Source organism: Rissa tridactyla, chromosome 3 (genome assembly GCF_028500815.1).
Source record: "Rissa tridactyla isolate bRisTri1 chromosome 3, bRisTri1.patW.cur.20221130, whole genome shotgun sequence".
Classification (NCBI taxonomy): domain Eukaryota; kingdom Metazoa; phylum Chordata; class Aves; order Charadriiformes; family Laridae; genus Rissa; species Rissa tridactyla.
In genome coordinates, this window is record NC_071468.1 from 42,482,576 (window position 1) to 42,494,988 (window position 12,413).

The 12,413-nt window shown below is 35.6% G+C and overlaps 1 protein-coding gene across 1 annotated transcript in view; it reads right to left on the minus strand.

Annotated features, from left to right (window-relative positions):
• The window catches only part of FMN2 (formin 2), a 177,298-nt gene that overhangs the window by 84,908 nt on the left and 79,977 nt on the right, over positions 1-12,413 (minus strand). The window contains exon 9 of the mRNA XM_054197192.1: positions 4,156-4,243. Within this exon, the coding sequence (XP_054053167.1) occupies positions 4,156-4,243 (88 nt within the window). The remainder of the gene's footprint in view (positions 1-4,155; positions 4,244-12,413) is intronic.

The following is a 12,413-nucleotide window of genomic DNA, read 5'->3' on the forward strand; positions in this document are numbered from 1 at the left end:
TAGACAACCAGTGTCTCAGAAAGGGGAAGAAAATGACCTGTTAAATGAGGATATGAGAAAGGTGGTCCAAAATCACTAAACTACTTCCAACAGAGCCAGGACAACCACAAGGTGCTATACAAAACGCTACAGAAATATAGGAGTATTGCAGCCATGACAGAAGTAACACAGTGCCTGCAATGACAAACCCAGCTAAGGGAAACTTACTGAATTGCAAAAGATTACAGACAACTTCAAAAGACAGAGAAAGGCATATGCTGGTTTTTGACAGACTTCTACTTTCAACATTTAGAAGGCACACTCAGACTAAGATGATTTTGGTGAACAAAATATTAATTTCCATTTTGGCAATAAATATTAGATCTGAATCCGACTGTGTAGTAAATGTAATATTTATCTGCATGAAATATAAAATTTGCTTTTCTTCTGGCCTACATCTTCAGTTTAATTTTTTCCTTCTATTTTTACACACACCCAGAAGAATTTTTTGGTATTCTTATTGCACTTGTTGACAGCCATAGAAGCTTAAACACAGAAGATGATACATTGTACCTTTAGGAGCAAAGGGACTGGGGGGAAGGCACTGACGACCATATTCTCTGCAACATCCTTACAATTTCAAACAGTTGTTACATTTCGCATGATGACAGACAACTTTATTAAAAAGAGAGCTCTTACTTAAAGAGATACAGTCCCTAAACGCAGACACGGGCTTAACATGCAATTATATATGAATGTATAGGGTGTTCATCATATGCAGATAACTGGAATCTTGTTGGATCTCTAATTTAAGCACACACTGCCTCTCTGAAATGTTAAGGAAAAAAGCCCAAAAGACTAATGTTAAAACCAAAATCTTTTCTCTAGGAAGAAAAACCGAGCTATAAAGGAAAAAGATGTAAGAAGTGCTTGTTTGGCATTTCTCAAGCCTTGACTGTATCATGCAGCCAAATACCGCTATATTTCCAGTGGGAACATAATACTAGATAAAGGATATTTGCGGTACAGTAAAAATAAAAAAGCAAGCAAAATGCCCAGATAAAGCATTTTGCAGAGTTGATAGATGACTGTAAAAAATAGGTGTCAGTAAAGCCTTGTGTGAAACCAGAGAAACCATGAGAAGAGGACTCATTTTTGTACTAATAACATAGAGAAATGGCACTGCGACCAAAGAGACCAACATTTCTTACAGTTCTAGCCTACACTGCGTAAAATAGCTGGGAGTTCTGTTAGCAATTATAATTTACTAAAACAAAACAAAAAAAAACCCAAAACAAAACCGAAAAACACCAAAACATAACAACAACAAAAATCAACCTACCCTACTTTAAAGCACTACTAGAAAGACGTACTAGAGTTCAGTACAAATGTGCTCTGCTTACTGCAACTACTCCTTCCCTACTGTAAAAATCTTTTTAAAGAAACCAGGGGTTGGGAGTTTGGCAACCAATTTCAAAGCCAGGAGCAGACAAATGCGATTCTACAAGCAGATACTTAACAAGGATATCATCATCATCAAAGAAAGCCACTTAGCACATGTTACAATATTCTGAGATCTTCCATTAAATGCCATCTGATCACACACGCATGACAAAGTAGCTATGTGTTCAAGATCAGTTAACAAAATAGCATAAACAATTCAAATTTTCAAGTTTAGAAAACAATCTTTCATCAAGGATCATTTCTTTCAGACAATATTCCACCATTTTGTATCTTAAAAAGCAAACAAAAGTACAACAAAAAAAACCCAACAAAAAAAAAATAAATTTCAAGACATTAAATATAATAGTTTCCCAGGTTTCAAGTTATTTTAAGCTCTTGAGTTAAGCACAATGTGAATTAAAACTTGAAATTCCTTAGGTGAATTAATACCCAGCGCAATTGTTTTCCTTTCTGTTCCTGTAATGCTTTGAGATTTGTCTAAACCATTAGAAAATGAAACACAATAGTAATGCAAACCAAGAAATGGACTGAATACCACACTGCACTGAAAGTTTCTCTTTCTGGGTGCTTTTCTATGGCCATTAAAAAAAAAAGAAATAATAAAAAACAAATTACAATTCTTCCGCAATATGCATGAACACCGCATCCCACAGATATGCTTTATATGTAATATAAGGAACATTTACAAGAAAGGCTATAAAGAAAGTTGCCTAGTACCACAAATTGTCAGAGTGAGGGTAAAAAAAAATTCCGTTTCACTGCCTTTCAAATCTATGAAAAAACATTGCTTGTGTTGTACTGAGTGAGGTATGGATATTTGTACGTTAAACGTGGCAAAAATTCAAGACCACCGCTAAAATCCTGGGCCAGGGGACAAAGAACACTGAGCACATTTTTTGCTCTAGTTATTGTCAACATCTTTAATCTTAATATGTCAACTGCCCATTTTGCTAATGCAGGCACTTTTTAACATTATTTTAGTTTTTGATAGTACCTTCTCGTTAGTATATTCAAATTGCAGCAGATAAACCATTAAGCTATAAAACTCAGAAATATGTAAACCCCTTACTTTTTAACAAGCAAGTAAAAATAGTGCATGCATAAAGGTGAAGCTAAATACTTGGGCTTGTGATTTTATAATTTCTCCGTGGGCTCTACGGTTAGATCACTTGGAGAACTCTGCATGGAGTCACTGATGCCAGAAATACTTCTTGGTGAGATCTCTCCTCTATTTTTCTTGCCCCCACTGTGCAAATTTCTTTCCTGCTCCTCACCACTTTTCCTCCACGCCTATTTTATGTTCTTAAAAAACAAAACATTTTCAACACCAGGATCTTCCAACGACTTCCACAATTTGCCCCATCAGACAAAAGTTCTCTCATGTTTCTTCAATCATTTCTGCACAGCAAGGGAATAAGAGCAGTACTAAATTCCCATTTGCAAAGACTTTTAGTTTTAGAAAACAGCTATTGAAAGAGGAATATACAAAATCTGCACAGAGCTCTTAGATGATCATGTGTGCTTAATATTGTAATAGGATAAAGGTTAAGCATAATATTGTTTGACCCCTTCAACTACTGACATTCATGCCATGTTATTGTTAGTGTTGCATGTTAAGCAAGCAAATTTTCAATGAACTTGTGTTGGCTTTACCACAGACACAGATGTTAGGCGGACTCCTTTGTTCATAAGGTTCTCATTATTAACTGAAACCAAGTTGAATACTTGACTGAAGGAAAGGACCATATCATTGTTTTCAGATTTTGCTCTATGACTTAACTGAACTACATCTGCCAGCTTTGGAAATACCAAGTACTTCTTGGCGCCAGTACTGGCGCCTTGCTCTATGACTACCATCCTAAGTGCTTCAGCTTGAGGAAGTCTAGTAACCATCAAAACAATTTAATAAAAGCTTAAATCTGTGATTAAGAGTTACTCACTAGCTGACAGAGTGCTCTGAAATTTGTTCCATTTATGAATAATTTCACAAAATAAGTAAATCATAGTAAACTGAATGCATGGCTGTAAATACGTAGCCTAGAAAGTTCACAAGATGTTTTTGTGATTTATGAAGTCTGTGTTATACTTGAAACCACATTTATTTAATAGATAGGCTGGCACTTCACAGGATAATTCAATCTGCTTCAAATCTATCCAAAGCCTTTGGGAAACATAAGGGATGCTCTGAATATAAATGCAATTCCACTTTTCACCTTTTTGCACTACTGTCTCAGCATAAATGTGAAAAGTATTACACTCCCCCAAAAGATCTCCCTTTATAAAAAATGCTGTTGAAGATGAAAGAACTGCACAGTTTGTGCTAACCCAAAAATAGGAAATATTTTATACAGCAACTCAATTAAATGCTGTAAGTCACTTTTCCAGATATGTCCTGAGGCTATCTGAATTAAAATAAACAACACATCACACTTTCCTCCTCAGAAATACCAAAACCAAAGTGTCTATATTTTATACAACTTCAATACCTGATGGCAATTCTGCAAACAATCAGTTTTATTTTCCATACAGGACAAGGGAATATGTTACTAGAAAGGGGAAAATAAATGCCAGAACAAGTTATTTTCAGAAAAATGGAGTGTAAAAAAGCACCTCATTAGTTTATTTTACATATCAAAAGATAGAAGTAATTAGCATTTCCAGAGTAGTAACGATGTTACCTGAGCTAGAATCAACAATGCTCATTTCACTTACCATGCTGAATATCCCTCATGTCTAAATGAAGGCTAGACATTAATATTCCAACAGCTTGAGATCTTTTGTTACTTAACAACTTGACAACCTGCCAAAAGAAAACCAACTATTAGTATTAATCTACAGAAAAATGTACAAGATACTTCACGTTACTAACAACAAAATCAAGAAATAGTACCTTGTAGTCTATATGCACATCTAAAAATGAGTAATTTATTATATTTTGAGTTTGCTTCTGCTACATAAATCCATCACAAGTGCAACTATGTCACCTAGTTGAATCTTAATCCTAAGAGAGTAACTATAAAAGTTCCCCTAGACTTCCTCCTTCATTAGGATGCACACGCTCAACTTCACACTGATGTTACTAAGTGTATGAAACAAGCTGTCACATAAAAAAAAAATTCCAACTGTGTCTATCTTGGAATTGCTTTGGTTTCTAAAACCACACAATGATTTCCATCTTTAATGTAAGCTAAAACTGTGAGAATTTGTATTTTATTTGAATGTTTGACGTAGTAGGCGCCAATATGAATTTTATTTAAAAAGCAAAATAACCATGTACATATTGGGATTTTCTTTGATCACTTTTAGGGAATATAAAAGGTCTCAAAGCCTTTTTGTTTTTAAAATAAACAAAAAAAAATAATAAAGCCATCAAAACATCTTGCTTTTGGAGGTTAAAATTAGCCATTAAAACACACTTTCATACATATTTGCTTTGCAAGCATAAAAACAAGAAGTAATTCACAGACTGTCTTCCACAGGACTTTAAGCTGTTTGAAGTTAACTTACTGTAAATTTTATATCATTGGTATGAGAAGCAAGTAATGCCAGGAAAGGACCATTATCTGTAAAATGACATGATTCTAGATGAAGTACTTTTCAATGCAGGGCTACAACCATTACGTAGATGAAAGAGGTTAATACTTAATCTACTCAGGTTGCTGAGTTTTACACTGTACTACACACACAGAAGAAAACCTTTGTAAATCACTTGGAGGAAAGAAGAAAAGCCAGATAATTTGAACTGTAAGTTCAAGTTCTTCTTACATTGCAGTCAGGAAGCATATACATATTTTTTTCAAGTTACACGTTCCCATCTTAGCACCAAGGTGCTGTATCATCTACAGCCCCACTGGAAAAATTATTTACAAATTAATTAGTAGAAATGAGATTAGAAAAAGTAGAATTAATTTAGGCAGAGTAAAGAATGTCATGAACCAATCCATGTCTTAAAAAAACCCACAAAGGTACCCACAAGGTGCCTGCCCCCTGGCCAACTTTGATTCACATAAGTTTTCAGACACAGGTTTGTATGTTGATGTTTGAGGAACAGCTGAAGAGAAGTAGTAATAGCCTGACCCAGAACTCCGCCACTGGGACTGCTTAGGAAAGGAAACTTGAGAAACTCACGGTGCTTGCAGTATAGGTTTTCCGAGGATATGTTTGGCTGGCTAATTGTTTTATTATTTCTTTCCCGCCCTTAAACCTTCATAACCATCTGTTAAGAAGGTATCTTATCCTCCTTTCCTCATAGATTCCTAACTAGCTACAGCAAAGTGAAAACACAGCATTCTACTCATGAACTGAAAAGGTTTACCATTAGAATCGAAGTATGTCATAACTATTGTTCAGAAGGTTAAAGACCTAAATTCAAGGCATAGCTATTGATGTCATCTGTCAAATATTAGCAAGAAATTCCTATGCAATTGTCTAATCCATGTAATATATTATTAAGAATTTAAAATTGAAGTCAAATGGACTGAAATAGGATATGACAGTTAGATTTTCTGAATTCAAAGGGAAAACTAATGTAATTCAGAAAAACGTAATTACAATACCCTGCACTATCCTTCTAATAGGCTATAATCACTCTAGAGTGTTTTATAAATGGAATATAATCTCATTTAAGCCTGGAACTGAGATAAAGCTGGGACAAATAATACCAGATTTTCTTGTTGCAAAAAGAAGCTATTACCTATTTCCTTCTTTGCAGCTATTCAAAAAGAGTAGAAACTCTAACTGATGTTGCTACCAACGCGTATTTCCAGAAAAGGCAGAGCAACACAAAGAAACAATGCGGTATGTTACATAACAAAGTTCAAAAACTTGTCCTTAAAGCTGTCCACTCCAACAATGCTGACAAGACTTAATTTGGTACGGAAGACGTTGGGGAAACTGTTGATTCCAGCCCCCATCATTATTGCTTTTGCTCAAGTCTGAAACATCTCACAATAATAGAATAACTTAATCTTTCTGCTGTCATCGACATATGGAGGGAGTCCTTTGTTGTCTTTATTTTGAACAAGAAAACTATCCCAAAGCTGACCAAAAAAAAAGTGAATTAAGAATGAATGCAAACCCATTCCAAAATTCCTATAAAGAAATAACAATAGCCACACAAAATGGCAAGAGCTCATCTGGAGTAAATGTGTACCTTTCTTGTCACTCATATTCTAGAAAAATGAAGTAGAAATGAAACTGACGCAGGCTACTATGTTGGCTAAGAGTAAGACAAAACAAAAAAAGAATACAGAGAGTGAAATAGCTTTGTTAAATGATCTTCCCCAGAACAACGTTACAAATGCATTCAGCTGTGAACGCAGCTAGGATCAAGGAATGGTCCACACCTTGACCCTTCCAAAGGAAGCAAACTACACTGTCCTCTCTTGGAGGCCCAAAGAGCAAGGATAAGTTGGAGTCTGTTCTTGGGACTCTCCTACTTTTAATGGCGTCAGCACCCATATACTGCTATATTCCCTTCAAATTGGTAATTACTGTTTCTACCACCCATCAGCAATTTGAAGCTCAGAGAGATACTGAGATCAGGTCTACAAACACAGCAAGAGGACCAACAATAGAGAAAAAAGAACCAAATAAATTAGCTACATGGTTATGCTGCAGGCTAGGACATGATTTCTTAAGGGGCGTGATTCCCATGAACGCTATAGAACCAGATTTAGCTGCCTAGTAAATCCCTCAAGTCCTGTGCTCTAAAATGAATCTGGCCTAAAACTTGGCACGAAAAAGCAGCTGCTTTTTCTGAAAGTGAGCTGATGGACAGGGGCGCCACATTTTTCCAGTGATCACAGGGGAAAAAGCACTGCACCCATGAAGAATAGGTTGTCTTTGCTGCCAAAATTCTGGACGAAAATGGCATTGAAAGAATACCAATGAGCATGACTGTCAGGTGAATGGGTGCAGAAGAGCAACAGATAAAGTGTTTTTATGTAGCAGCTACCAGTTTTGTCTGGCTTTATTTAAAATGTATGTTCTCTGACAACTTTTATACTAATCTTTATTATGCATTTCATTCCCATTTCAGTCAATTGCATGAATACTATAGTTTCCTCCAATAGAACGCCTGTAACAATACAACACTAATTCAGAAAATATGAATATTAGCATAAGTGCCTAAAGCTATTCCCACATTTAAAAATAAAACAATAAAATAAATCAGCTGCATAGTCTGGGCCTACAGGCTACAGACGAGTGACGCCATTTAAAGGCGGAACAACAAAAGGTTGATAACTCCAATCTCTACAAGATCTAAAGCCTCAGACACAATATACAGCTCCTTTTTAGTTTGGATTCTGGAACTCTGCTTTAAGCAAATTTTAAAAAAATAAATAAAAAGGAAGCTAGAGATATTATCTGCAGCCTGAAGTCTAGGACAAACTTTCTAATTGTTGAGTGGTCCTCATTGTTAAGCAGTAAACAAACTACATGCCAAATTTGTTCCTGATTGTTTAAAACAAGCAAAAACAGTCAAAAGAGATATTTAGTGAAAGGTAATGCAAGACACATGTTTGATGAGAATCCTGAAGCAAAAATACAAAGATTCCCTTTCCCCAGAATAATATTTAGTTAATGCGTGGAATTTTGCAACGACTCTCGCTCTCTGATTCTGATTTTGACTGCCAGCATTAAGCAAAATTATCACAAGGCTTTCACCAGTTAAGAAAAATTACTATACATTACAAAAAGTCACATGCAGGAAACTCCACTGTAGAAAGGCCTACAGCTTGTAACTGTTCCAGAGAGGATGCAGAAACCCCAAAGTTCCAAAACAGATGTTAAGAGACAGGATCAGGGCAGCACTGTGGTCATCTTCTCCCTAAGTGTTGTGACAACAATCTTTTCAGCAGATTTAAGTGTGTATTCCAAATGTAAAATCGGCAATCGCAGAACTGGACCTATGATACCTTTCACATCCTTGTCTTCTTACAGATAGAATAATACTATGCTCTTACAAGTCAGTGTGTGTGTGTGTGTGTGTGTGTGTGTGTGTTTTGGTTTGGTTTGGTTTGGTTTGGTTTTTTTAAGTAAATCCAGAGGTGACTTCTGGCTAGTACTGGCAACTGTGAGAGAGGAAACGGGGACTACTTCAAGTAGTACTTCAAGTAGTACTTCAAGTAGTAGGACATTTTGGTACAAGAGGAGATCAATCATTTCTACTTAATCCTTATAAAAAGAAAACCCCCAAACCAACACTCAGTGCCGGCTGTCTAACAGCATATCTGTGCTGATGGCACATAATGATTTAACTCAACTCAGCTTTTACCACAGAACATCAATCATAAAGTGTAATTTTGAGCACCTCTCCGGCTTCTACCCTAATCAAACCTCGAATCCCCTCTGCAAACTAACTGGTTATTCCCCCACTGAAGATTCTCACAATCTATAAGGAGATACTTAAGGTTTCAACATTCTCTTTGTCATGTCTTTCTAGATTGTTGACATGTTATGCAAATTAGTGCAGCCAAGTAGCTGCGTCTGCAAGCTCGTGGATGCTGTAACTTTATGCTTGAGGGTAAAGATTAAACATAATATTTACTTTTCATTCATTTTATCTACTATCCTACTGTGCTTTCATAAATAAAGCTTTTAACGATATGGATGAGAAACAGTTCATGCCCTTTTATGCTGTCTTATCACTATAATAGTATTATTTTAAATGAATATCATAAAACTATTACTGTAGAAGTAACCTTTTACTAAGAGATTACTACCCCAGTTAATATTCCTCACTTATGACATTAGATGAAAAAACACTTAAATTGCTTAGATTCAGATACACAGTAATAAGTTAGATAAGCACTGTGTTCCTCAACAGGATGCTGAACAACAGTAAAATGTCCCTTATTAAAAAATAACAACAATATTCTGATTTTAAGGCCTGGATTAGGAGGTGGAGATACATAGCAAAGTTTAAAGTCTTTAGTTTAAAAATAGGTCACAAGGATTTTATTTTTGCATACCTAAAGCTCCTCCTTCAGAGTTTAGCTCGTTGTTATGTACCACAATTGTAGTTATTCCTTCTTTCATCAGCTAAAGGACAAGGGTACCGCAAGTTTAGTTTCTATATGTTTAGATCTTATGTTTGTAACTGTCAAAATGTCTCTGTGGGTTAGCAATGCAGATGCTACAATATAAACTCTTTAAAAAAAACATCAAACCCAAAAAGCTAAAATTTCCTTAGAAAGTCTGTATAAAAGCCAGAGTTTTCATGCATGGTCTGCAATGCACTCAGCAGGTGATTTTTACAGGTGATCAGCCCAACTGTTATGAACAATCTTGTCACCATGTACTCAAGTTAGGCATGCAACGACACACATTTTTTGCAAACTCTTGCAAAACACATTGCATACCCAAATAATTTTGAAATTAACAGTCTTAATTATTTTATAAAAAGTTAACACATCAAATTAGGGAGACAGACATGGAAGGAGGGAGGTGGAAGGAAAGATAATGAATGCAAAAAAAACCCAAACCAAAAAAAAAAAACCAAAAAAAACCCCAACACAGAACAGAAAGGTGATAACCCAATATGATATCTAACAGGAGATATCAACAAAAACCAAACAAAAAACCCATGCTGTAAAAGCTTCATCGTTCCCACTTTTAAAGGGGGACATACAGTTACAGTCAGAAGTATGACATCATTCACAGTATCTACTCCAAATGAATATAACAACTTTTTCATTCTTGCTGTATGTACTGAAGTCAGCACTAAGTAATAAAATACAGCCATAAGGAAAAAAAAATCTGCAAAATAAGTACATCTGCAAAATCTAGAGGATTTTTGTACTTCAATAACAATAAAAAAATAACAATCTTAAAACCTTGATCTTCATGCTTACAGTAAAAATCTGTTTAACTTGTAAGTCAGTTAGGATCTGACAGAAATACAAACAAGTACATTTTCTTTTTACTAAATCATCATGACCACTGTACTAAACTAATTAACTAATTTCTAGATGAAAAACATTCAATCTATACGTACATCTAATTATAAAACAATCTGAGTTTTCTTGGTCAGATTTAAAAAACTACTGTACTAAAAAAGCATTGCTTCTTGCCACCTTAGCAAAATCAATGTGGACAGAGAGATGGGAGAAGACATGCGTATTGCTATCTCCATATTTTTTTCCTTTCTTCTTCCCTTGATGCCATCCAATGCTGCCATGTCCACTGCACTGAGGCCTTGCACTGAGAGAGTCAGAAGCACCATGGAGAGACGGAGAAGAAAGTATTTGAAAAGGTGTAGAACTACTGGCTATGGAAATGCAAGATCGCCAACCTGCGTGAAAAGATGGCTGTATCTAAGATGCCTCTACTCAACAGTGTCAGGTACAGCAAGAATTGTACACAGCCCAAGGTAGAGCAGCTATCTTTCTGCTGGGATTCAAGATCTGGGCTATGATTTTTAGATATGCAGCTTTCAGTCTCACAGAAGAGCTGCAGTTCACTCACACCAATCCAAAGCCTATTTTTCTCTTTATTTGAACAAACTTTCAGTAAGACCTTCCCCTGCAGAGGTCTTCCAGAGCATAGAGAAACACAATGATGCCATTGTCTGACACTCTACACACTGGTTAAGAAATGAACATAACCTTTCTCACCCACACAGAATCCGTAAGCAGCAACAGATCTAAAACAGGCCATTACATCAGCAGAACCTTTCAATGCTAGTGAGGATACCGAACAAAACAGAGAAACCCCCAGAGCTCTTAAGTCACAAGATGAGTTTGCAAGATTATCAGATGCCAAGCTCATTTGTTTATTTTTAACCTTGCAAATACGTGATCTGAAGAAAAGAAAGCAAGAAGGAAACAAGCATGAGAAATGCACATGGTTAATAGAGGACATCAACCTGGGAAGCCTGAACAAGTAGAGATATTTGATAGAGAGATACAGACCGGTAAAAATGTGTTTGCAACAAAGAGAATTTTGTAGATACAGTTACAAAACAAGTAATATAACAACAAAACATGCAATAAGCCATATAAAAAGAGAATGAGAGGTAAAAACAGAGATCGCATTCATACAGCTTCTCATAAAAGAAATTATTCTTACAAGCCAGATAAGTGAGATATTACTTAATTTCATAAATAACTTCCTGACATTATTAATTATTTGCTTGTATAAATAAAAACAATGCATCAGTCAAGTCCTCTAAAATTCCTCTCTGCTGGGGCAGCAGAACCCCAACTGTACCTCTGGAGAGCACATACAATCGCGGCAAATGGTTGTGCTGTTAACACAGGTAATAGACCAATAAGTGTAGATACAGAAAGCTCCTACAGAAAGACGGTGCCTCCACTGCCTGCAGAGGGAATAAACTCTCCTTTTCAGAAAATTATTTTTCCCTTTTTGTCATTCCTTGTTAATGAATAAACACGAATAAACTTTTATCTGTTAACTCAATATGGCATTTACCTTATTTACCAATTTATACTTATTTTATGTGGCATTTTAGTTCTAGGGGTATTCTATTACCACATCTTCTTTATGTTCTACTTAAACATTCAAAAATCATGAAATCATTAACTAAACAGTTTTATTGATACATCTTGTTTGCATCTAAGGCTTTTGAAACAGAATGAAACTTCAGTAACCTATTATTTATTTTCTGGGGTGGAAGGGGAAGATCAAAATCTTAATGTCAATAGATTAATCATGGACTTTCCATATGAGAATATCTTCAACATTTTTATTTCCTTTACATAATAGATGATGAACACATGGTCTGCTCTCAAAAAGTTCATTGCAGTTATGTGCATATTATTTTCCAAAAATACAGTTAGAGGATTATCAGTGAGGCTTCTAAGATGACCGTTCAAAAGTTAGGAAAGCAATCTATGTAAGTCAGCTCAGCCCCTTCTGTATACTTACTATGCCGGCATTGATATCAAGATTTTCTGATTATGTACCATTTTTCCACTGAACCCATTCAGTGCACACTGGCCAAT